This window comes from Nipponia nippon, unplaced genomic scaffold (genome assembly GCF_047370975.1).
Source record: "Nipponia nippon isolate SJK-2023a ecotype South Korea unplaced genomic scaffold, ASM4737097v1 scaffold_5, whole genome shotgun sequence".
Taxonomy (NCBI): domain Eukaryota; kingdom Metazoa; phylum Chordata; class Aves; order Pelecaniformes; family Threskiornithidae; genus Nipponia; species Nipponia nippon.
In genome coordinates, this window is record NW_028262369.1 from 26,465,697 (window position 1) to 26,491,163 (window position 25,467).

At 39.5% G+C, this 25,467-nt stretch overlaps 1 protein-coding gene across 6 annotated transcripts; it reads left to right on the forward strand.

Moving 5' to 3' along the window:
• The first annotated feature begins 89 nt into the window (after nucleotides 1-89).
• Nucleotides 90-25,239, forward strand: NDC1 (NDC1 transmembrane nucleoporin). 6 transcript variants are annotated; one of them, XR_015698974.1, is made up of 20 exons: nucleotides 90-269; nucleotides 347-467; nucleotides 1,781-1,882; nucleotides 2,226-2,400; nucleotides 2,889-3,027; nucleotides 4,444-4,552; nucleotides 6,040-6,091; nucleotides 6,714-6,846; nucleotides 9,071-9,163; nucleotides 10,467-10,548; nucleotides 11,407-11,562; nucleotides 12,522-12,776; nucleotides 12,910-13,028; nucleotides 13,265-13,315; nucleotides 14,374-14,437; nucleotides 15,645-15,745; nucleotides 16,702-16,862; nucleotides 20,658-20,842; nucleotides 24,041-24,150; nucleotides 24,244-25,239. XR_015698974.1 is itself a non-coding variant. In XM_087733119.1 (19 exons), the coding sequence occupies exons 1-18, from the start codon at nucleotides 228-230 to the stop codon at nucleotides 20,836-20,838; spliced, it is 2,136 nt and encodes a 711-aa protein (XP_087589245.1). In that variant the 5' UTR covers nucleotides 90-227; the 3' UTR covers nucleotides 20,839-20,842; nucleotides 24,041-24,172. The 6 variants fall into 6 exon arrangements, 4 of the variants coding, with proteins under 4 accessions (XP_087589245.1, XP_087589247.1, XP_087589248.1 ...); XR_015698975.1 differs by lacking the exons at nucleotides 20,658-20,842; nucleotides 24,041-24,150; nucleotides 24,244-25,239 and adding exons at nucleotides 17,268-17,472; nucleotides 17,735-17,994; XM_087733119.1 differs by lacking the exon at nucleotides 24,244-25,239 and having other exon boundaries at nucleotides 24,041-24,172.
• Nucleotides 25,240-25,467: the final 228 nt, after the last annotated feature.

Sequence of the window (25,467 nt, forward strand, 5' to 3'; positions counted from 1 at the left end):
GGCCGCTCTGAGGCCGCGGCGCGGGGCACGCCGGGACTTGTAGTCCTTCCGGCGGTAGTCCGCTCGTCACTTCCACTCAAGGGGCGGGGAAAGCGGGCCTGCGCGCCTCCCATTGGCTGCTGACCGTCCGGCCTCCCGGCGTGCGGCGGAAGTGGCGTGCGGCCGGCGGGGGTGGCCGTTGAACGGCGGAGACTTTGAACAGCGGTGCGGGCGGCCGGGCCGCGGCCATGGAGGCGGGGGCGGGCCGGCAGCGGGCGCTGCTCCGCCAGGTGAGTGCGGGGCCTGAGGCGGGGCGGCGGCCCCCGGTCCCCGTCCGCCGCGGCCCCTCACGCTGTGCTTCCCTCAGGTGCTGGGCTGGAGGGTGGCGGCCGCCGTCGCCTGGTCCGTGCTGCTGCTGCCTGTCTGCACCGCGGCCTTCGTCGTCCTCAGCGGCCTCGACCCCTTCCACCCGGTGCGCTGGATCTCGAGTAGGTGCTGTGGCCTCTCCCGCTGGGGCGGGGGTCGGCCGGGGGCGGCCGGGGCTGGGGGCAGGCGCGGGAACCGTGAGCTGCGGTGCGCGCCGCGGTGTGAACCGCAGGCGCGGCGGTGGGAGGGAAGCAGCCCGGGACTCGCCTGCTGAGGGGCTCTTGGGAGAGAGGGGAGCGTGTGTCGGTGCATGAGTAGAGCACGCAGTGCGTGGATGCGTGCTTTCGTTTACCTTTCGGATCTGCTTGTGATCATGGCAGGGATCGTTTAAGTGCTTTGTGACATGAAGTGACCCGATGTTAATATTTGAAATCCGTTTATAAAGTAAAATAGTTTCTGCTGCAGTACTTGACAAGGTGCCCTTTGATGTTTTTGTATTTTCACAGTCACGTGTTTGTATTTGCAGTTTTTTTCTCCCCTATCTGTTGTTTTGGGCTCAGTCTCATATAAGGGGAACCGACTATGGTATTGTGTCGCATTTCTACTTTGCGTGTTTCTGAATGGTCTTTAGGCTTTGAAATGTAAGTCTCTGTGTTGCTTATAACCATAATAGCCATAATCCTCCCTAGGTAGAAATAACTGTTGCAAGCTCATGTAAGTATATCCTTCGGAGAAACAATTAGGTGAAGTGACTTAGTTGTCTGTTCCGAGTACTTGGACATGCTTCCCCTTTCTGCCGTGTGCAGCTGCTGTTTGCATAAAGAGCTTAAGTTTCCTCTAACTTTGCTGCATTGAATCAGAAGTGAAGTTCCTGAAACAGCTGCTCTACGTGGTGAGAATAACTCCCTCGAGTGCACGCACAGAAAATTGAGAGATGTTTAGATGGAAGCTTGATACCTGTGATCATTTAGTTGCTTCAGGCAGAGACTTGATTTCTTTCCCCCCTTTAAAAATACAAAAGCCCAAAAGAACCAATCAAAAGCAATTTACTCTGTAAGGAATTTCTTACCTTTTAAGTGTGGGGGTATGGTTGCAGCTTTTATTAAGTGAAGGGAAGCTGTGTTAGTTGAGCCATAGTTTAATTAACTTTGAAAGTTTTGGGTTTTTTTTTAAAAAAAACAAATTTCTGAGTGTTCACTTATGAGAAAACCAGTTACAAGGGTATAAAACAGTTTCTGTAAAATATAAATATGCTTTTATGCAGAAATGTGCAGCTGGGAGATCTGGTATGAGATTATAGTCCACTGAATGTTACTCCCCTTTATGCACTTAATGGATAATTGCTAACTGCTTAAGTGTTCTTTTCTGTTACTTAATGTGTCACTGTTGTGTTACTGCAATCTTCTGAGCAATAATTTTTTTTTTTTAATTTTAGATTCTTTCAATGACTTATATACTTCCTACGTCATCTTTTGTATCCTCCTTATGTCTGTGGTGATATTAGTAATAAGCATCTTCAATGCTGAATTTTATGCAGGTGGGTTATGTAAATTGCCAAACTGTCTGTGACACCCGAATTAAATGGCATGACCATTTAAAGAGGTTTATATTTACATTTGATATACTTAACGTTGGTAGATTTCCTTTAAAATTAATATAGACAGTATGCAAAGCTTATTTTTAAGTAAGCCATCCCAGATTCCTGCTTACCTTGTGGCTGAGACCCTCTTAGCTCAGCTGCTTCGTTGATTTCTTTATCTTTTAGTGACTGATTCCAACTGTGAGAAGTTCTTTGGTGACAGTGTTTTGTTTTGTTTTTGTTTTTAATGAAGGGTTTTATTAGTAAGAAGTGGAAATTTACTTTCGGCTTTTATTTACAGTTGTGCCATCAATACCATGCTCTCGATTAGCACTGATAGGAAAGATTATTCACCCTCAGCAAGTTATTCATTCAGTTGTTCATGCTGTAATGGGAATGCTGGTTGCTTGGTGCGCTGCAGTTATGACAAAAGGGAAGTTCCAGTTTCTTGCTGTGCCCTGCATGCCTTCAGAAAGGTAATTATTTGTGTGTGTTAAATTGTGCAAAGAACTTCTATTGTAAAATATATTTACTGATGGCTTCTTTCAAACAAAATATTAAAATTTGAGTACTGTCAAAAATAAGCAATTATATGTTGATACCCTTTATTAAAGGATAGGAAATACCCTCATTTGTAAATGTTACAATGCACAGAGAAATAACTGGGCCAGAAAAACTAAATTGCCAGGATTCTTAATGGAAAGTTGAATGATGACAATTTGGTTGTCACTTGAACTAAGTCTTGGTCTTCTGGTTAATGTGACATACTTCATAAATGTCGGAAGCATCGTCGTGCATAAATTACAAAAATAGGTGGTGGGATTCCTAACTTAGAAAAAACTTACTGAGATATCATCATATGTACTGATCAGGAAAGTAAAATCAAACTTCTGATTTGAATTTCCTAAGGCTAGAAAGATTTTCTTTTTTTAACTCAGAATTAATTCTAAGTTTTCTATTTTAGCCTAGATGATGCTGTTCCTCAGATGTGCCTAAATGAGTATCACCTCTTTTTTCTACTCTCTGGAGCTTTCATGGGATACAGTTATAGTCTGTTGTATCTTATTAACAATATGAATTATTTGCCGTTTCCAATCATACAGGTAAGAGGTTTAAATCCTTTTGCAGAAAGACATATTTAAGTAAAACAGTGATCAAAAAGCCTTGATTGTTTATATTTTTGAATATGGCAGTAGCAGCTGTCTGTTGGCGTGCTTTCACTAATAGATGAAGCAAATGCTCAGTTAGCTTTAAATGCCGGTAGTGTTCATCTTCCTCCTTCCTGCTCAGCTCCTTTCAAATGAACACAGAAATCCGGGATGCTGTGACTATAAAACTTACACCCCTCTGATCCATCTTAAAGGCTGGCTGAGGTGGAGCATTGCAGAAAGTGAACTACAGGAAAGAGACAATATACACAAACTGAATATTATCTCCTGGGACTGACAACAAGGGTCACCTAAAAGCTGAAAATCTTGAGAGTTTAAAAAAAAAAAAGCATACTATCAGTTGTAACTGGGTACCAGCTCACTTGAAGTCTAAATAGCACATTAAATCTTGCTTAAAGCTCCACATACAAAGCTTGTTCATGTGTGTAGTGCTATGGAAACTGAAATTCCATTAATTCGTTTGGAAGGGGCTCTAGCAGTTCTACAGAAATCTATACCAATGCAAAATGGTGAGGAGTGGCTTGTGAAGCATCATCTTAAAAATATCTCTTCTGTTGGTGTAAGCTCACAGCAGCCATTACCTTTTGCCAAATTGGTTGGACTTTGTAAATCTGGGAGTCATGCAAAGTTATCTTTAAACAAGGTTGGTTGTATTAATGGAAAACATTTAAGTCATGACCATTCAGGTTATCAGCTAACCAAACATCATTTTGGCAATGCTGTAGTTACAGTATTTTTAAAAATTCTATTATTTGAATATTGTTAATTCTCCTTTTTTTTTTTTTTTTAGTGCAACTAAGCCAAGTAAAAAATTAAATCACTTTGGTTTCATTTGCATATAGTGTCAGACAGTTGATTTAGTCGTTTGGAAAGACATATAATTTGTTCGTATGGAGAAAGGCATCAGTATTACACTGGTTTCGCTACTTGGAGGATTATTGACTCTGTAACTCATGCTTGTCTGAATTTTCCCTATATTTTAATGGAACATTTCTAATCTAAATGAAATCTAGTCGATTAAATATGCCTTCCTTGGGTTTTTTTGTTCATTTTGTATTAGACAGCATTCTTCTAGTTTGTTCCCCTGTGTATAGAGTCAATTTACCCCATCCTTCCATTTTCATACTGCTACAAGTAGGAAAAGGCATGAGAACTAGAGATGATTATAAAATGGCAGAAAGGGATCAGGAGAATAAATAGTAGGTATAACACATGGAATTGCTTTAAACTAATGTTTTTAATTCATCTAGATTTCAGGTTTTCAAGTGTCTTGTCCCTTTTTTTTTTTTTTACCATTTCATTGATTTGTTCTGAATGTGGAATACTAAATGTTTTTTTGTTTGTTTTTAGCAATACAAGTACTTACGTTTCAGAAGATCTTTGCCTCTCCTGGTTAAACACAGTTGTGTGGAATCACTATATTTTGTTAGGAACTTCTGTGTTGCATATTACTTTTTTGGTAAGGGTTCCTGAAATTCTCTCTCTTTTTTTTAATTCCTGTATTTTGAAAACTTTATCTTTAATCAGTCAGGCCTGTTATACTGTTTTTCAGCCTTCCAGGTAACTTGCTTGAAGGCACATAGACTTGTTTAAACAAATAAAGAGATCTAACACTTCTCTAACAGTAAGAAAAGGCCCAGGGTTTGTACAGCAGTATTTGTATGACAGCAATTCTTACAGCCTCACAGAAGCTTGTTTAGCGTGTGAGAAATGTCTCTTCTCCAAAGAGATTAACACCTTCTATAAGAATTTATTGTCTAGCTGATAACGTTATAAGAAGATGGCAATATTCTAAGGAGAAGGGAGCGGGGAGCAATAGTTTTCTAACCTGAAGTCTGTGTTTGGTCACTGTGCCAAAACATAGACTGTTGTCTCTGGTGATCTCTTCTGTGCAGGAAATCTTATTGCAGGCAGTTGTGAAATAACTTGTATGTAAGAGGAGCTACCAAATTCTAATCAGCTGGTGGTTTACAAGTGTGCATTTTAAAACCTGATGCTTTGGGCCACTGTTTACATACCTGTCCTGGTTTGTGGGAAAAAGATTATAAATTTGAAAACACAATGAAATTTAAAAAAAAAGTTTTTGTTTGTAATTTTTATTCCCTTTTTTCTTTAAATATTCCCAAATATTTTTTAACATGGATAAACACCTCCATGCCTTGAACTGCTCTTTCCATTACCTGGTATTGGAAACGTAACCACAGAGCTGAACCTGACATACCAGCAGTGGGCATGACTTCATTGTATGTAATGTTGCTATATTTTCACTATTTTTAAGTAAAAATTAGCACTTTGGCTGTATTCTGAAGTGCCTTTTATATTATTTAGAGGAAGCAAGGGAGACAAAGGCAGTATGGCTCCCTCCCATACGAAAATGAAGTTTGGTCTTTAAAACTATGGTAAAAAAATCTGTGCTGATGAAGATGATTGCACTGGACTCTGAAAATAGGAATTTTTAATGTTATGGTTGTAATTATCCTCCTAAATGATGTCAAAATATGCTAGAATTATTTCCACTTTATTTACATTAGGGGATAAATTAGAAGTATGGTGCTTCTATATCAGTTTCCATTAAGTCTTTAAAAGCACTTTGCTGCTGCCTGAGCTGTAGTGAAAATTAATATTAAATTACTATTAACCCTCTTGTTAGTGAAGAAACACAAATAACTCAGTGCTGAGAAGCTAGCAGTAAGAGATAAGGTCTACATCTCTCAATGTATAGTTGCTGGCCTGAAGCCTTTTTTCATTCTCTTGTTTCTATTTCTTAAAAAACAAACAAACAAACAAAACAAAAAAACCCCAAAGGCAGATGGTTGCCTGGTGCACACGTGTTACAAGACCCGTTGCTTGTCTATACGTGCATTCTACTTTTGTCGTCTTTTTGGCCTCTTGTGTATGTGTTTTGCAGTGTCATATTCGTTTCAGTGTTTCTTTTTGATCCCCTAGGTTATATCCCAAAGGTATGGATAAGTACCACAATGGATCTTCACATAGACAGGTAGGTAGTACATTGTGCTGAAAACTTGCGGGAGAACATTGCTGACAGCTCCCTTTGCTGAAGAAGTCCAGCTTAGCAGCTGGTTCTTTGTGTGTAGTAGGACTCGGTTCCTTGCCTCCGCACGCAGAACGTGAGGAGCATTGGGTACTTCTGAAATGGATCTGAAAGGAACCAACATCCCCTTGTAGGAACCATCTTGTAGATAGTCATTCAGAAATCCTCTCTAGTTTCCTTCATCTCTGTAAGTCTCTAAAATATTAGAAAGGCAAATCTCTCCAAATCTCACACATGTGTTTTAGGGGGGCGTGTCTTCGTTTTTATATAGCTAACATTTGTTTTAAAATAGGGAAGCTGAAGTCTTAATACCTTAATTGACTAAAACTGTAGTCGTTATTTATTTCATATTTCTTTTCTCTTTTCCTTGATTTCATTAATTTTTCTTAACTTCATTTCATCACAGTTACTGAAAAAATAAAGAAATGGTATCTCAAGCATCTTTAAGAAACTGTTTTTGCAAAAAAAAATGCAACTTTATTCTTGCAATTATTGCTACTGTAACAGCTTACTATAGATGTCTTCTATAATAAAAATACTTATATCTTCTTGATTGTTTTATCTGCAGTAAATTGCATCCTCTTGACACTCTGACTGGCTTATTGGATCTCTCCTTGGTTTACCATGCCTGGTTATGTGGCGTATTTCTTCTGATTACCTGGTACATTGCATGGTTACTCTTCAAAATCTATGCTACAGAGGTTAGTACTTAGTGACAGTGCTAAAGGTATAACATCAGTGTTTCACAGATAATACTTTCTTTTCAAAGCAGTTTTACTAGCAAAAAACCTATTATGATTTTTTGAATTTTCAAAGCATGCACTACAGATAATATCTGATAACTGAACAGTCAAAAGAGGCCTGGGTGTTAACTGACCTTCCCTTTCTCTTCTTATAGCAAGGCAAGCCTGTGCTGCTTACAAAAGTAATGCTTTATTTCCACCTCCTCTTCTTACTCCACTACTTCTGTTTCTGTGTCCCTCTTTTCCTGTTCATGTTTGATGCTAAATCCTTGCAGATGCTGTAGGGGCCACCCTAACAAAGAACCACTTTGTGCTTCATGGAGTCTGCACCGTGTTCTTCGTCCTCTTTAGGTGTAAATACAGATAAGACAGCGCAGGGCCCGTATGTGTCTGGTAGAGCTTACTAGCTTGGTCTCTGCATGTGTTTCCATGCAATGATTTTGTATTTGAGTGTGAGACTAGCTGAAGACTTGTGACAAACACCTACAGGTTACATGGGAAGATAATATTCAGAAACCGTATAGCTCTTAATCCAATTTTACAATACGAAAGAGAACAAAATGCAGTCAATTTTCTGTGAGCCAAGCTCTAGAAATCTCAAATTTAAGCAAACTATCAAAGTACACAGTTCTGCAAAGCAGAGACATGTTAATCTAATTCAGGCTGCAGTATTAAAATAGACTTCAAGCAATCTTGGGAATTAAGACACTTGTGCTTTTTCATTCAATCATAAAGTTACAAATTAATATGGCTAAAAAAAGACTGTTTAAATATCTAATGAATCATATTAGAATAAATGTGAGACCATCAAATGATTGAAGGGGGGGGGGGGAAGTCTTGCCAACAAAGAATTGAAGAAGACTTGATCTTTGTTGACAAATCCAGATATTTCTTTGTAAGAATACAGAGGAAAAAATTGTTCATCTAACTTGATTTTTTTTTTTTTTTAAAAACGTTGCTAGAGTGCAGGTCAGTAGCGAAAAAAAAAAAGCGAGGTTTAAATCCTGGTGAAACACACTTATGGAATTAAATGGTATACAGTGCTTGGAGGGTTAGCTTTAATTAAAAAGGTCTAGTTGTTGTGACTGCATGGAGAAAAGATTAACAATAAGTTAAGCATAACTGATGTAATGATGTGTCAGAATCTGCAGACCGCTCCAACAACAACTCTGAGGTGTGAACAGCCTATCTCAAAGGGTAATAGTTGAAGCACCAGTGAACATTGTGTGTCAATGTCTGCAATTATTGTATTGCTTATAAAACTGTGGAAGACAAAAGAAACATACAGTTTTGAAGGTATAAAATGGACCTTGCCCTTTTGACTGTTGAACAAAAGATTTGTTTATCCACATTATTTTTTTTAATGAGCTAAAAAACTTCCAAAGCTGTTTGTAAATATTTGTGTAGCACTAACTGAAAAGTCAAGAAAGATATTGTGAACTTAGTCCACATGAAGTCACTTTATTAACACTCCGAAAGCAATTGCTACCTCAAATTTCAGTTTTGCAGTTGGAAACAGGAGGATAAAGCTATGATATGTAAAATGAGTGCAGTAACACAAAACTGACAGGTAATCTGTGCCGAAACTGGTCCATGTTAAACAGCGTTAAAAAGACGCAATGTTTGATACAATTTAAGCATTGCAATTTACATTTTAAAACACAGAATATGAATATCATGATGATAAAAATAAGAATTAATTAGTTTATCAGAGAAACAGTGCGAAAGAATTAAAAATATCTTTTATTATTTGGTAAAAGAACCCTCAGTTCTTCACCAGAGTGGTCATAGTGTTAAACATAGACATCACAGTTTAAATTTCAGTGTTGTTTCTGAATATGGTGTCACTAGTTTTTACTGGGTATGTGGTTAGAGGAATTTCTTTTCATAATGATGTGATGCCCCTAGCTTTATATGGGAATACGAATTATATGGGTACATGGAATGTATTTGAAGATAAAGATACCTGGATTTTATAAGATTTCTCAATTTTAAACATAAGGAGTAAAGTCTTTTGTTTCAATGTTAGAAATTTCAGGCTAGTTAACAGTAAGTTGAAGCAATGGGGTATGTGCTTTTGTAGTTCATCCTTCATCTGACAAGTAGCAGCTCAGGTGTGGCCTTTCATAAGGTGTTCTTGTGTTTTGCTCTGTGTAACACAATTTCTGATGTTTATATTTAGATACATCATTTTCCTGTCCAGCCAACTTTTGCTGAGGAGACAGACCAGTGCCTGCCTAAAATCTTAAACAGCAACCCTCCCCTCATTATAAAGGTAATTGAATTCCCACCATCTTCCCAGCTAGGTGTGTGCTGAGAAGGTGTTTCTCAAAGCATGTAATCAGACCTTCTAGGTACCAGTTATTTTAACTGAGGTGCTAGTTCTTTAAAAAGCTGCCTGAGAACACTGGAGGAGGCAGTTACACCTAATGGTGAAAATTTGTTTAGTAGTGACATCTGCTGGTGCTCACCACACTGTGTTACTTTGAGTTGGACAGACTCATTTAGTTGGAGGTAAGATCTATTTGTCTGCAGCATAAGTATGTTAGTGTGTACTGACCTTAAAACAGAAGGTTAGTGGCATTCACGTTTTTTAACTCTTTCAACTTTGAGTCTTTGTCACATAAACAGGTGTTTTATCTCTTTGTACGCTCTTAATGCTTTGCCCCTGCTACTTATATTTGAGTTCTTACATGTGTGTTCTCTCTTGAAATTAAAAAAAATTATTTCCACATTTATGTTGGAAGTTGGGTTTCTCTTTTAAAAAAGAAAATACTAAAAAACTACTTAAAACCTGTGGGTAACGGACAGTAATTTTGGTCTGACTATGGTAATCATTAATGGGATTTACTGAATGTAATACTTAAAAATTGGAGACCTTGTATAAGAAGTATCATGTAAATAAAGATAAGAATATTCTCATGCATGTACAAAATCCACGTTTACTGATTATACAGATCTCTGGTAAGACTGGAGATACAATAGGCTGCAATCCATTTGAATCCTTTTTTAAGCTTTGCTGCACTGTCAAAGGATGGGTGGGGAAGAGTCGAGCACAGCAGAGTTAAAGTTAGAGGAAATCTAATTTATAATCTCAGCTGTTATTAAAGTGTGTAATTTCTAATTGTATCTTGTGTAGTGGGAAAAACCTGGTTATTTTTGGTTTGCCACATTAACTACTTAATCACATGAAGAAGCAGTATTAGGCGCGATACTGTATGTGTAGTTGAGCTCTGGCTTGCCAAAACAGTTCTTTCCTTAGACTTTTTTGTGTCTTAGGTTCTTTCTGTCTGAGCTGTTAGCTGTTAAGATAGAAAATGGTGTTAGATCTTCTTTAACTCCAAAGAAATGACTTATCAGTAAAGTTCTCTGAAGCTCTTACTAACTCAGCAGTCCCATCCAGAGTGGTTCTGGGGATGTGTGCAATCCTTTGCCTTCTTTCTTTTTCTGTTACATGGCTGGTTTTAGTCTGTGTGAACTGATTCTTTGTTAGGGATTGCTTTTGTATGGATAACTACATTTTTTTAAGGAAATACATTGGACTTTGCATGTACTAAAACATTTTCATTTCTTTGTAGTTTTTAGCCTTACAAGACTTGATGTTACTTTCCCAATATTCTCCTGTTCGACGACAGGAAGTCTTTAGCCTTAGTCAGCCAGGTAATTATAAAAACTATTCCATATTGATTCTTTTTTTTTTTTTAGTGTGTTAGTCAAATGCTTTTAGAAGTTATTTAATGCTGTGATACATGCTACATAAGCTGGAAGGCCTCATAAGTAAAAGTATCCCTGCGATGCCTTTTCCAAAAGGATGCTTCATTATCTATATTCATATTGTTTTATCTATGAAACTCAACAAATTCTGATGCCTGTTGTTTGATTTAAATGACAACCATGAGGAAACACAGGTCTTAGGCTATTGAAAGCAGGGTCCTCTTGACACCACCAGTCAAATAGTCCAAACTGAATAATCTAACAGATGGGCATGAAAGCCTAATGTTGAGATGTGAGTGAGGTGAAATCAAGCATAAACAGTGAGTCACCACTAGAGCTGTGAAAGCAAACAATGGCTATAATTTCAATTAGTATTCAAGCCTCTTGCTATATACAAAGATATGGCAGAGAAGGTCAATTAAAACTGCTTAAAAGCCTTCAGGAATTTCTTGTTACACCTCATCAGGAATTCTAGTGTTTGTACTACTTCAAAATTTTACCGTCTCCATTGGTATTACTTTGTTCATTGTAGTTGTTTAGTGATTTTGGGTCTGATGGGCCAAAATGCCTGTTTTTCCTGCTTGCTTAGCAGGTTTCACTGAAGTCTTTTTAGAGTTATGCATTGACAGGAGGATAGAGTCTGTCCATGTTTTCATCTTCCTCTCAATACAAATAAACTATCACAGTGAAAATGCACTGTGTCTTTTTAGATGAGAGCACGTGTTCACTATCAGAATAGATGCAAGGATGATCATCTGGGTTAAACATACCTACTGTATTTTCTTTTTGTGTGCGTACTGCTAGGTGGGCACCCGCACAACTGGACTGCAATATCAAGGGAGTGTTTGAGTCTTCTGAGTGATCTGACCCAGAGGCTGATCACACAGCAGGACGCTGCAGCAGCAAATGGGAGAGCAAAGCAGCCAGCAGGAGAGCTGAAAGTGTCTCCGCAGACTCCAGGTACGTGAGGAAACACTCATAATACTTGTAAAGCATGAAAGTACCAGTAGATTACATAGGTACATTAGTCTCAACTAAGTTGTATGGGGAAAATGAGTCACAGGGTTTTCTGCAAATAAATGCAAAGAAAAAAAGTCTCTCCCCCAATTTCAATTTAGGTATTCTTGTTGAAATAATCCCAAAATAACTAGAAAACTTGGAAGGATCATGTTTACTCAGTTTGTTTACTTTGCATGATGTTATGTTCAATGCAGTATTTTTTCCACACTTGCATGAATTAAGGAAGTCTAATTATTACAGTTTTAGTTAGTGGTTGAACCTAGTACAGGGAGAACTTAATGTCACTGTAGAATAAGAAGTGCCAGTCTGACTCTTGAGCTGCGTGCAGCCTGCAAGCATTTCCGGTGTTTTAGATGCCAGACTTAGGCATCATTCCTGGCAGCAGAGCTGTGTTAGCACAAGGGGTGCCAGGTAATTGAATCCCTTAGCAGTCAGTGCCCTAGGAACAGCAGGGGACTGTTGGTATGCCAGAGGTGAATTTCTTCTAGTGTTGCTGTGCCTTGGGTTTTGTGACTGACGTCTTTTCTTATGTACCAGGCAGAATCAGAAAGAATTGCCATTCTTCCATAGGTAGCCTTTTTTCTAGTACTTAATCCTAAAAGCACACTTTACTATGCCCTGGTATATATCTATATAATGCTAGCTAGCAAAAGGAGAAAAAGAAGGAAATCCACAGGGATCTGTCTCATCACTTGCTGTTCTTAAACTGATGAACTTTTAAAACACTTCATGCTCATGTGGATGTGTACTTCTTTGCAAAACCACAGTGGAAACAATGTCCTTTAATAAAAGCTCTAATGATAGAGAGGAGGTTGAAATAGCACTCAAATAACAAACCCATCTTTTATTTCATATGTTCCAGCCTGTTTGTCTTAATGCAGTGTGTTCTTTGTCATTAGGAGCTGTTGTGACAGAAGACATGTCTTCCCAGTCACAGAGGTCTAATATCGTTCCCAGAGCCTCCATGTCTTCACTGGTTAAATCATCCCTAATGCCTTTAAAGACATCGCCTGGGTCTGATGTTGGTTCGCCTTTCAGCTCACCTGCTTTAAATTGCAAGACGGGAATTCTGGATGTAAACTCTCCTTGGCAAGGATCAGTGCAAAGTCCTCATGTTATGAGAAGGGGACCAAAGCTGTGGACGTCAGGTTCAGGTAGAGATTTTTCCACGGCACTTTTTTTAGCCTTGTAGTCATAAGTGTAGTAGGCATGTCAATAGAGATCTGTATCTTGAGGATTAAAGCGACAGCAACTAGTTTTTCTGAAGATATTGTGTTTCTTTTGTAGATCTGCAAATGAATGGTTCCCACCACGAATCCTTCCCAGTGCTCTCTGCTGCAAGAGTTGGCAGTGAGGCAGTACAGCCAAGCTTTATTTACACATGGCTTCAGAACAAGCAAGAACAGGTAGAGTAAAAGTTGCGGTACAGATAGGTTACAGTCAGTGCAGCTTAGGTGTTCTCTCTTCTGAAAGAACTTTTCCATTTTTGTTAATGAATACTTCCTTCTCCAGTTAGCTTACATAACAAAAATCCTTCCCCTTCCCCTTCAATCCCTTTATACTCTGAGAAGGGCTGAGGAGGGCCAACTGTGCATACCTTTAGATAAATACAGATTATATTTAACCTTTTGTTTCTTTCCAGATAAAAAACTTCTTGTCAAAACGAGTGCTGATAATGTATTTCTTCAGCAAGGTAATAATGATCTTATGTTTTGTGACTGAGTGGCATGGACTAGAAATGCATGAGCGTATAGCTTCTGCTGTGGCACTATGTACCTTTTGCATATAGTAATGATGCTAAAACCTTTCTTTTAATCTAAGGTTTTCCATAAGTACAACTTCGTACTTACTATGAGTTTCATAGCAGGAGTATCCCTGCATAAAAAAGGAATAACACTTGTTTAAACTCATCTGATTATAAGCTGCATTTTGCTTAAAGCATCATGTACTAGTAAAACACAACTAAGAAGTCAAATGCAATTGTCTCGGTATACTAATTGTAAGATGACACGGCTTCTAGTTAATGTTGAAATTCAATTAACTACCTTTTGTTAGATCAGTGTACCAAATTAATTCTTTGCAGTTTTCTTTTGTGGGAGAATTGGTAGCTAGAATGTTGGGAATTTCTCCTTATGAAATATTGGTGCTAATATTGCTACTACTTTTCAGGTGAACTTGAATACTTAAACTAAGTTTGCATAGTATTTACACAGAAAACCAATTGGGTATTTCCCTTAGCATAATTGAACAATAACTCAAGTTTTACAGAAGCATCCCCCCCCTACCTTAGGTCTTTGTTTTTCAGGGACTTAAACGTTTTCTGCAAGTAGAGATCATATTTTTATGTGCAGATCTTTTCTGTGTGTGTGATAATGGTTTACGCTTACATGTACAGCAGTGTTTTCTGATCAGTTATAGACTGGAGCAGAGACTGAGGCAAGCAAGATCATGAAATAGGCCTGGGGGAATTGTATTGCCCATTTAGCCCTTGAAAACTAGTTAGCTAATATACATTCTTTTCTGGAAGTCCCAACCGTAGCTATAGCTTTGTGGGCAGCTCCTGTCCAAAAAGAATTTTACTTTCTTAAAAGATCAGATTTTTCTGGGTATTCCCTGAGATCTGTCAGCCTTGCAGGTCTTTTCTGAGGGGAGGGAGATGACCCTGTCAAATGTGTAATACCTTCATTGAAACCTGCAATTTTGGTGATATTATTTATAAAGTGCACTCAGAATGCCTTGATTTCTTCTCAGCACCCAGAAGCCTCCATCCAAGCTGTCTTCTCTGATGCCCAAATGCACATCTGGGCTTTGGAAGGTAAGCAGTTTCTATTCCCAGGTGATCCACTCTGGCTCATGAAACTACAACTAAAAGGATCTGATTCCAGGTTTCTGGGGCTCTGTTCTTTACAAACGTAATGGAAGAAAAATCTTTGAATGTATTTTGACAGAAACGCAGCTGCATTTGAGATACCAACATGAATAAAGGTCTAATTCACTTGTTAGTTTTGGCGTACCACGCGAGATCTCTTAGTTTATGTTCTGCAGACGTTTGGTAGAGATTCCTAAACTTGATTTCTGTTGCTTCTCTCCCACAGGAACCTATGTATCACTTCTACTTTTTTTTCAGTAACAGATTTATGATGTCTCTTTACAACAGCTTTTCGCACTAAAGGCTCTGAGTTTTTCTCTGTTAATCATGGAGAGTTGAGTTGAGGGAGAGAGGCACTCGGGCAGTAACTTAAATGGAAAAAGATGGTCTGCAAAGAATTAAAAAAACAGTGACAGTATGTGGTTGCACTATGGGATTTTCTTGTTTGTTTCAAAGTCATGAGCAAATACCGGTATTGATAGAATCTTTTGTTAGCTTCGTGTGTGCAAATGGTGATCTTTTTTCGTAGGTTATGTTTTATGGGGAGATATGCCAGGTTGTGTCAGAGTGATGGTGATGAGTTGGGACGTACAGAGTCGGGAGATAGGAATCACACACACAGTTTGCAGAAAAGCAGAAGATACCATTTGTGTTTTAACTAAGGGCAGAGGGGTAGGCTGTAATTTTTTAAAATATGATAAACAAGTAAACTGAGAAGGGATTTAAAGCTAAATCAAGGTTTCCCTCAAAGTAGTAGAGAGTTCTCCTCATACAAGCTGAACAAAGAAAGTTAAGTGATCTGGAAATGTTTGTGTGTGGCTAGAAGAGTGTGAAGTAGGTCCTGTCTCTTGGTTGATGTCAGGTACAGCTCCAGAGCAGTGGAAAGAGGGAGCCAATGCTTTTTTAAATTTTATTTAATATATAATCTCTCTTGCATTATCATCAACCTTTAAACTATTGCACACCTGTCAAACCAGTGACTGGTTTAGTCCTGAAGCAAGCTGAAGCTGAGGTAACTGTCACCTGGCTGCAGTAAGTCCTGAAGAATTCCACCACACTAGTAGAATCTTCAGGCAAAACCATGATCTTTGTTAATGCTTCAGAAGTTGAGAATTCAGTAATTACAGCAAACTTTTTTTTTTTTTTTTTAAAGGTCTGTCTCATTTGGTAGCAGCCTCCTTTACTGAAGACCAATTTGGAGTTGTCCAAACTACACTGCCGGCTATCCTGAATACTCTACTGACTCTTCAGGAGGTAAAAACTGTTAACTTTTTCTTACTGCAGAACAAGTTTAGGAGAAGAGAAGGAGTTTTAACTTTATATTTTGACATTGCTGACCAGTCACAACATTCAAGTTGTTACCACTGTAAATGGCTTCTCTTCTGCAATTAATCTAAACAAAACAGCTAGTTGCCACTAAGTGCATTATGAAACAACTGAATAAAAAAAAACTTGTTAGGTTTTTAAAATGTAGAAGTAGAAAGCATGTTTTTAATGGAATGTTTAATTAAAAAAAAAAAAGGTACTATATGCTCAGTTAAATACCTTGTTTTAGGGGTGCAGCAATTATAATACTATATTTTATGCATGGTTAGGACTTCACCGTTATTTGGCTGTACACAATTGCTTGTGCAACCTGGAGCACTTGGAGATATTGCAAGTCACAGGAGATAAGATCTGTGTGGTGTTTCTCTACTAATACTAAGATACTACTCTCAAATTGCTGGTGTTTGTGTAATGTGTATTTTAAAAAAAAAAATCCAGATTTGTTTCCAAGGCTATGCATGTCCTATTGACGTAATCACTTTACACTGCCTTAATGGAGATTCTTGGAAAGAATTTAGAGGTTATTAAAGTTCTTCAGTAAGTCATCTATTCCAAGAACAGGCACCAGGGAAAAAAAAACAATGACCAATACCCTTGTTTCTGAAAGAAACAGGACAGAATTGTATTTCTAGTGCAGCTTGTGCTGTGCTTAGCATTTAAGACTCGTTAACAGAGAATCTTATTTCATGGAACTTGGTTCTCTGTTCATGTCGATGGCCAGGAAATGCAAGGTCAGGCTCAGTCTCCAATATGTTTTTGTGTGTCTTGGTGGAATTTCTGAACTTGCACTTTCTTTTTGTTTTATTTGACATAAACCTGTTGCTAGTCACATCTTGAAATAATTGAACAGATGAAACAAGTTCATTTATGTTTTTCTCAATCAGGTTGTAGACAGACATTTCAAACTCCCTCATGTTTCCAGCAAGTCCCCCAGGATTTCAGGAAGACTGGTGGACACATCCTACAAAACGCTACGATTTGCACTTAGAGCATCCCTGAAAACAGCACTATACCGGATAACTACTGTCTTTGGAGAACACTTAAAGTAAGAACTTTTTCATGATTGCTTGCTTGCTAAATTTAGTTTTAATTAATGTTATTGTAGGACCTGTGGAAAGGGAGATTTGGGCAAAAACCCCTTCAGGTCATTATTCTAACATGGTATTTTAGCATTTTTTCGTTTGTGGAACCTTAAATTTTTGTGTAGATACATGGTCCCCTTTAGAAACTTATTATTCATAGATTTCTGGGCAATTTTTCTTAGTGACTTGTCATGAACTCTTTAGAAGCAGTCCATGAATACCACTCATTTAATAAATCTTAACTGTTGAAAAGAAAGTAAATCAACTAGAGACAATTGTCTGTTCTGTAGGGAGAGAATCCAGAGAATCCTATGAAGAGTCCAAATAATCAAATTCCCTTTCTGCTTGGTTGTCTGGCTCTTTCTCAGCTACTGTTACAGCAGGAAGACTTTCATACTTGGCCTCTGAATACGTGGGACTGAAACTTCCTGCAGTATCTGCCCATCTCACCCTGTGGGAATGAAATGTTACTCACTTTGGAAGTGCTAGATATACAGGAGAGATAATTTTCAGAGATTCTTTCTTACCTAAGTCATTCTTGCATGATAAACAATTGCTTGCGTGTGTTTAAAGGTAAGGAAATAGGCTAGGTTTCTCGGGACAAGTGTCTTTTAGTAGTGGAAGCTGTTGAGAGTAAGAATTGTCAGTTTTAAGGGTTAATATACTTTTTTGTCTTTTTCTCAGAATGTAGGTTTTTCATACAGCTGGGTTTTCTAAAATTTAGCTTCAGTGTAATTGTTGATTTCAATGTATACTTAATTTTGGCATGAGGCTTTGTTTTTGTGGTGTATTACAATTCATGTAAAATCTTATGTTCTGCATTTGTTGTTTTTAGTGCAGTGCAAGTGTCTGCAGAACATAAGAAAAGACTCCAGCAGTTCTTGGAATACAAAGAATAAATAACAGCTTTTGATGCAGCTACGTCTTTTTTTCAACAGTCTTTGTAAGAAGAAAGTGGGACTAATGAGCCTTTTTATCTTGGCTTTTTGGAAAAGCATATGGAAGTACAAGTCACAGAACAAAACTCTTAGAACTGTAGAAGAGCTCTTCTGGGTTTGGATCATCTTTTGTATAATAAAACTTTTCTAACATTCATCTTGCCTTCTTTTAATATCAGTTACAAATGAGAAGGTGTCAGTTCTTATTTTATGTAAGACTATGACATTTGAGATTATTAGAGTTACTTTGCCACTGAGATCCTTCACTGTTTTTCACAATGTATTCTTTTCCTACCCTTTCCTGTTAAAGGGCTGAGTAGAGATTTACGTAGATACTTAGTGTGCCTAAGTGTTTCATAAATTTAGTTGATAACACTTTTAGTGCAGGTGAAGTGTGTACTTTAAGAGCAGGAAACAGATGTGCCCAGGAATAAAACATGCTACTCTTCTGTAAGATGGAAATATTCCTTCAGACTAAAATGGGTCAGACAGAAAGACATTGTTAAGACACAAATACTGCTTAAAAAGCTAGCAGCTTGGATTTTATCTTTAAGGTGACCTAGGAAACTAAGTTCTAATCTACACTGAAACATACAGGAACATTAGTGCATTTAGTAAAACTCCAAGTAATGATACTATGAATTAAAGTTTGGATCAACAGCTTTCTGTTAAGGTGGATAACAAGGATGATTGCAGCATATCCAACTTTTTCAAAATAATATACATTATTGGTAGCTTCTGGTGAAAACTATGACTTTTTCAAAGCATTTTTTTAAACTTCTCATCTGGAAGTAAACCTGTCCGAATTGTTTGAAAATTAACTACTCTATTTTTAAACTGACTCCATTTATTGTGATACCTACACTAGAAAATATGAAGCGCTTAGATGTACCTGCAGTACCTCACTGAACTTTCCTTGAGGTAAAAGTAAGCTAAATGGTCTTGCAAATTAATTTAGTGTGATAAGGGGAAACAAAATTTGGATAATTTTCCTTCCGTTCCCTTCAGTGCTGTTAGCCCTACGGGGTTTTGGATGGGGTTTTTTTGCTAGAGGACCTAAGATCTGAAGATGGGCCACAGTGTCAGTTATGTTGGTGTGATGAAATGATCAGCTGATAGTGAGTGGTTGTATATAATAATTCTTTAGGGAGCCTGTAAGGTTTGGGTAAAAGAAAAAAACAAATCTACAATGAGACCTGCATATCGCTTTCCTCAGTAGACAGACGCAAACTTTTCTTGTAATGCAGACACTGCATGTGTTAGATGTGATAGTGGGTATTAGAACTATATTGTTCCTTCTGCATTGAGGTAGCTTACAGCAAACGCAGCGAGGTGATGGACTGCCTTTCACTATATTTAAAGGTTAGGCACAAAGTCTTTTAAAGCTTCCCCAAGCTTAACTTCTATCACAGGTTTGACTCATGTCAAAGCCTCTTGCCTGCCTGGCTTATTAAATAATTTAATTTGATTATTTTCTGGTATTGCAATGTGCACCTGGAGTTAAAATGGTGCTTTAGCTGGTACCTCCGGTGCAACTGTTGACCCAAATACTTCAGCCAAAAGTTTAAAATAACGTTTTTCATGCACTTAAACAGGTGCAGAATATTTTGGTTTTGTTGTTTTTTTTTTATTGCTCTGGTATTTTCTGCAACACTCCCACAACTATAAGCTGTAAGTTGTAGTTAACAGTGTTATAGCTGTCAGCAGCAGGCTTAAAATGTAGACTTCTTTTTGATGCCAAAGTGCTTGAGGTCTGTCCTCTTTGTGTTGCAGTAGAGATTTGCACACGACATCTGCTAATGTGTGATTTATGGCATTCTCTGTCTATGACAAGAGCTTTCGAAAGCTGATCGCTTTGTGGTTTCTTTAAAAGCTCCAAGTTTTAAAGACTTCTTTTTTTAAGCCTTTACTTAAAAGTGCATCTTTAACAGTATCTCATGCTCATGAATGTAAGTGTACAAGAATATAAAAAGTGTACGTTGGGTGCCCTCTACGTTGAGTGCCCTCTGAAGATGCAATAGCTGGCTTACAGAACTCAAACAGGGATAACATTCTAGTTTTGGCTTTGGGAATAATTATATTCCTCTGGAAAACTGCTGGTGTTTCAAGTTCTTTTATATACTTCTGTCTTAACATAAAAATAATGAGTCTGTGAAGCCTCTGTGAGGTATGGGAGGAGTCTCTTGAGTTCATTTCTGCATTCTGGGTAATGAGGAAAAAAATAAAGCCTTTTTACAGTTGGTTTCTAATGTAACTGTAGTTACATTGGATCCCTCAAGCCTGATAATATTTCTCATCTGTTTAATCATCTCAAAGCTGAGCTGCATCTTCTTGCTGGATTGCATACCAAATGCACAAGTGAAACCGCCAGCATTTGGTTTGATTGCTGTTCTGGTAGCCCTGTGAACTACCTGCCTCTCCCTACAGGTTAGCTGTAGGCAAGAGTATCTGAAATTATTTCCACTGCAGCTGCGGAGAGGTACGCAGTTGATGGTTTAAATCTGCTTTCCTGTTAGAATGGAGTAATGAAATAGAGGCTTTAGCTCTTAAGCAGTCTCTTATAAATATGGAAAAAACCCTATCCTGCTTCATTTTCCGAGATGTAACTTTGAAAATTCAGGCTGTGGGTGGACAAATGCAGTGGCCCTAGTTCTTGAAATGATTGTACACTGCTGTCTGAGGGAGCCAGGCAGGACTTGCTCCCTCAACAGGAGCACTTTGCCACTTTGGAGAATTGTCTTGATGCCAATTGCAGCTCAGGGCCTGAATGCACCCTTGAAATGAAGTGGTTTTGATTCTGTTGCTGCTTACTTTGAACAGAGGCTGTATTGTATCTACTGCGCTTGGTGTCCTAAGGCCTCGAGCAGCCATCTTCCCACCTACTGAGATACACGGATGGCTCCAAGGGCAAGGCGAGCACCCCTGCAGATGCATCCAGCTGCAACTATGGAAGTATCAGTCTCCTACTGATGAATTTGCTGCACGACTTGCCTGTGACTGACCAGGTACCAGCAAATTCATGAAAGGTGGCAGCTTGCAGTGTGTTCAGGCAGGCATTTGATAGCTGTAGGCCTTCACAGCTGATGGCAGCCATGCTTCTACCACTCCCATTGCCACCTTTCTACAAAGATGCAATAAAAAGATGGAAGGTCGGGGTTGAATCTTCACAGATGCTGCAAGTTGAGGACACTCCCCACTACCCACACACCCTCCCCTTGCTGTGGTCTTGATATTTTCCGTCACGGGTAGTGTGTTAACATATTTGCTATGTGGATCAAACGCATTTGGGTGCTGTGGACATACCTGGAGTGTGGTTTGCCAAGCTCTTGTGTTGTAAGGGGATGTTCTCCCATCAGAATATTGCTTCCCCTCACTGCAGACTCATGGTAAAGATTTGCATCTGGCATATCAGCTTTGGACAAACCTGTAGTATAAACAAACTGCGCAGCTCCCTTGTGTCTGAGAAAACAGGCTGTGAGAGAGAGCAAAACCTACATTCTACTCTGATTTCAGAGGACAAAAAATAAATTAGAGAAGACCTCACTTTTCTGCCCTTGCAAACATCTTGGGATTATAGTAGAGCTAGTCAGTCAGGAGATAAATGAACATGGTGTCTCTGGAGCCTGCCATGAGATCAAAGCACAAATTCAAGGGGGAATAGTTCCCTGCATGGCCTGCTGGATACACTAGCCGATTCTTCTAATAGGTGGTGATGGCATAGGAGTTCTCTCTTTCTTTTTTTAATCCCCCTAAAGAGTCAGTTCCAGGAGTAGGAAGAATTTCAGAGAAAACTGTGGCCTAAGAAGCACGTGTGTGTGTTCGCGCAGTCATCAAAGGAACCAAGTGCGGAGTGAACTGTGAGGTCCTCTCCCTCCCCTGCCCAAAACACACACACACAAAAATACAGGCTTTGCACACAAAAATACAGGCTTTGCCTTTGGTGTCTTGAATAACTCAATTTTTAAATCAGACTACTAAAACAACAGTGCTGGGGTAGGCTGCTGTATTTAACTGCATCTTGTCTGAAAAGCTACCGTGAGAGCCCTGGAGTGAATTTTGAAGAAATCAGGAGTTGGATTATATAGCCTCCTGCGAGTCAAAGATTGTTATAGGTTATGCGTAAACATCATTCTCCACTCTCACTTAGCAAGCTCCAGTTGTGGGCTTACTAATGCTAGGATGTTTTAGATGAAGAGACGGGTTGGATGACTACCTTCAGGGCAAGCTTTGAGGACTAGGTAGGCGGGGCACCAGCTTTGTAAACCGCTGGGTTCCCTGTCTAGTCACCAGCAGAGGTCACTGCTCAAAAAAGGTTTGGGGATGCACCAGGCTGTGGACCTTTGATAGTACAAAGTTTTGGGTTGAGCACAGGGCTGTAGCTCAAAGTTAGGTACTGAGGGAGCTGTCGCCTTTGCAGACCCTGGCAGCTGGGTCTGGGGAAGGACTGATCAGCAACCACAATGCGTTGTAGGAAGAGAAAGCCCAGCCTCATAGCGCAAGCTGGACACAGCCAGGGAGAAATGGTTTGTCCTTGCCTTTATCACAGAGATCCTGTGCAGCACTTCAGCTCTTCACAGGTGGCCGCTCTGTGTAAGACTCCCAGTTTCTGCATGCTCCGTTTGGCACACCAAGGGTTGAGTTTAACAGATGGAACTAGAAACATGCTCTGCCATATATAATGATGGGAAATGCTAAATAACCTGGAGCTGGGGGTGGGGGAAGCAGTCAGTCTTTGTCACAGGTTTCACACTCAAACTGAAGCTTTTGGCTTCTGGGCCTCTGTTGTAAAATGGGGCTTAGTCTAACCCCACCCTCCCTCACCTCCAACGATGATAAGTAAATACTTGTTCACAAATTAATAAATCTGTATTCTTCACAGGGCTTGGCTGATGTGTAGTAAATACATTCAATGTGTGGTCCAGACGCTATGCCAATAAAGAGAGAAGAGCGACTAGCTGCTCATTCAGCAATGACTATCTTCAGTGCATTGAATATATGGATCCCCAGGCAAAATGACTGTGGAGCCATGTTATAAAGCCAGTACTATAACTCATTTATAATAGACATGAATTGAGGTTGTACCAGTAATTCTAGTCCTGACATGTCCCAATGCTGAGGATTGGATTTTACAAGCTGAACATTCTTAAGTTGTGCTGTCCTGGGTTTTTTTGTTTGTTTGTTTATAACTTAAGCTTCTTTTACTACCTGTGTTGTGTATGCATGGTGGAAGAGATGAATCTACTTATGGACTGATGCAGAGAAAGTACAGATGAATGTTTGAGGAAGCTAACTTCAGGTGTAAACAACCACGTCGTGAACGAAGGCTGGTTGAACCCTTCATTGAAGGGTTTTTTTCCCCTCAAAGTCCTCTAGAACAATCTGCCAATTAACTGGGGAGGCAGGAGGGAAGGAGAAATCTGTAGTGTTACAGTGGCCTTTGGAGATGCTGGTTGTGTCTTGCAGTCTCTGCAAGACAAAGGTGGATTCAAGATTATCGTATGATTTTTCTAAAATATGCTAGCTATTGAAAAGAGACTTGTTTTTAAAAGATAAGTCACAGTGATCTGAGAAATTTATTTTTTCTAACTACAAGAGCTATAAACAAATCTGTAAGTTATGAGGCAATAGTTGAGTACGTCGCTAGATAATGTGTGGTCAGTTTGACCCTGCTGTCTTAATTTAGGAGGTCATTTTAAAACCACTATAAAGAAAGGCTTTGTGCTGCCTTAAAGGGATATGGGCAATCTCTACGAAACAGGCATACTTACAGAGACAATCCCTTTGGCTCAGTTTTTGTTTGCTTGTTTCTTTTTTACTATCTGTGATGCAGTAAATTAAAACAAAAACAAGTTTGGACTTGGCATGCAGTGCCAGTAAATAAACTGCTGTGTGTGAATCGACAGCTCGTTTGCAACCAGGTTATTTATAACAAAGTGTGTTATTTCTCCCACCAGAGAGCTTGTTTTGCCCTATATTAACAGAATGCTTATGCTAACGCCTCCCACCTCTGTCTATACTGTAGCAGGTACACAAAGGCCTCACAATTTCAATGGTGTCCTTTTGAAATTTATTTTTGTTGCCTGCTGGAGTAGAAGCAGGGATTTCAGTATGCGAACTAGAGATTAATACTTCAACTCTGCTTGTTTGCTCTGCGCAGCTCACTTTACCTGTATCCGTTCTGCTTCATTCCTCTCCTCCCACAGAAGAACTGCTCAGGGAACTGGAGTTTTCAGCTTCTACAAGTTTCTTGAAGATCTGGTTTGTGACCAGCCGTAATGCTGAGGCCAGTTACAACCATCCGTTCCTGACAAAGGTAAAGAGCATGCTTTGAAGACTAGATTTGGTGAACTGGGGTCCCCTTCAGGTAATGTCCTTTCCCCCCTCCTGTTTCCCTCACATTTTACAGGTGATCTCTCATTGTCGTCATGTGTATTCACCTCCCAGGCGTATTCATCTCAAGTCAGGACAGCTGCGCCCTTGCTTGTGCAGCTGTGACCATAGGGACTCATGCTGTCCAGAGCAAAGAGGCTGCGTGTCTGCAAAAAGCACCTGGAGACCCTGAGAAAACCACTGTGGTGGCAATGACCTGATTTTGGTGGGTATCAGCAGGGAAAAACTGAAGTATCAAACTTGTTTAAACTTTGTTTTTCTCCTCACTGCTCTGTGTAATCTTGGAGTTGGGCGTAGTGTGATATGGCCTTGTGTGTGCTCAGGGCACAGTTATGCTAACTGTGCTGTGGTGGTGCAGGACTGCCTGGTTTCTGTGGCTAACATGGTCCAGGAGCTGGTTTTGGTGTCGCAGACTTGTCCTGCCACCACCAATGCCCAGAACCACGAGGGCAGGGAACTTGTTGGTGTTTCAGCTCCGTCTGCCTACAAGGACACCAGTCAGCACAATCAGCACTGTTGCACCAGCAATTGTCTGTCCTGGCTTTTTCTTAGTTGCTGTGAGATAAGATTTCACCCTAGCCTGAGCCCCTCACCTGAGACTACTCTTTTCTCTTTCTTTGGACACCAACTAGGAGTGAATGGGCAGATGGGCAAGTCTGTGGTCACTTATCACCTCTGTCCTACCCACTTGACCTAGGGAGAGGATATTCAGGCAAGCAGTTGCATTCCTCTATATGTTTTTTAACCCAGATTGCAACCACACTTTTCACACCTGACTTGAAATGAAGCAACTCCCAGGGACTAGCTGCAGGGACTGAGAGTGTCCTATCTGCCTCAACTGGAAGGTCTGCTTTGGTGATGGCAACTTCATTAACAGAGGGAAGAGGCAACTGGGCCAGCTGTGGGTCATGCTATGACCCATGACCACAGCCCTCAGCAACCAGGAATGTTGAACAAGAAGGCTAATATGGAGAAATCTCCCCCCATCCTATTAAAGGGAGGGTATTGCTGTCATGGGGAGAGAGGCAATGTCAGGTTTACACAAGGACACACCTATCTAGCTTGTGGATGTAGTGACAACATTGGGTGAATCAGTATTTGCTGCACAGCTTGTGCAGACAGCAAAGTCATGGTGACCCAGGGCATAAAACAGTCTTAGCAGCCACGATTGCACGTGCTTGGCCTTCGTTCCAGAACCAAAACACATGAAGCTTCTGATTCAGCAGGGAGGCTCCTCCCA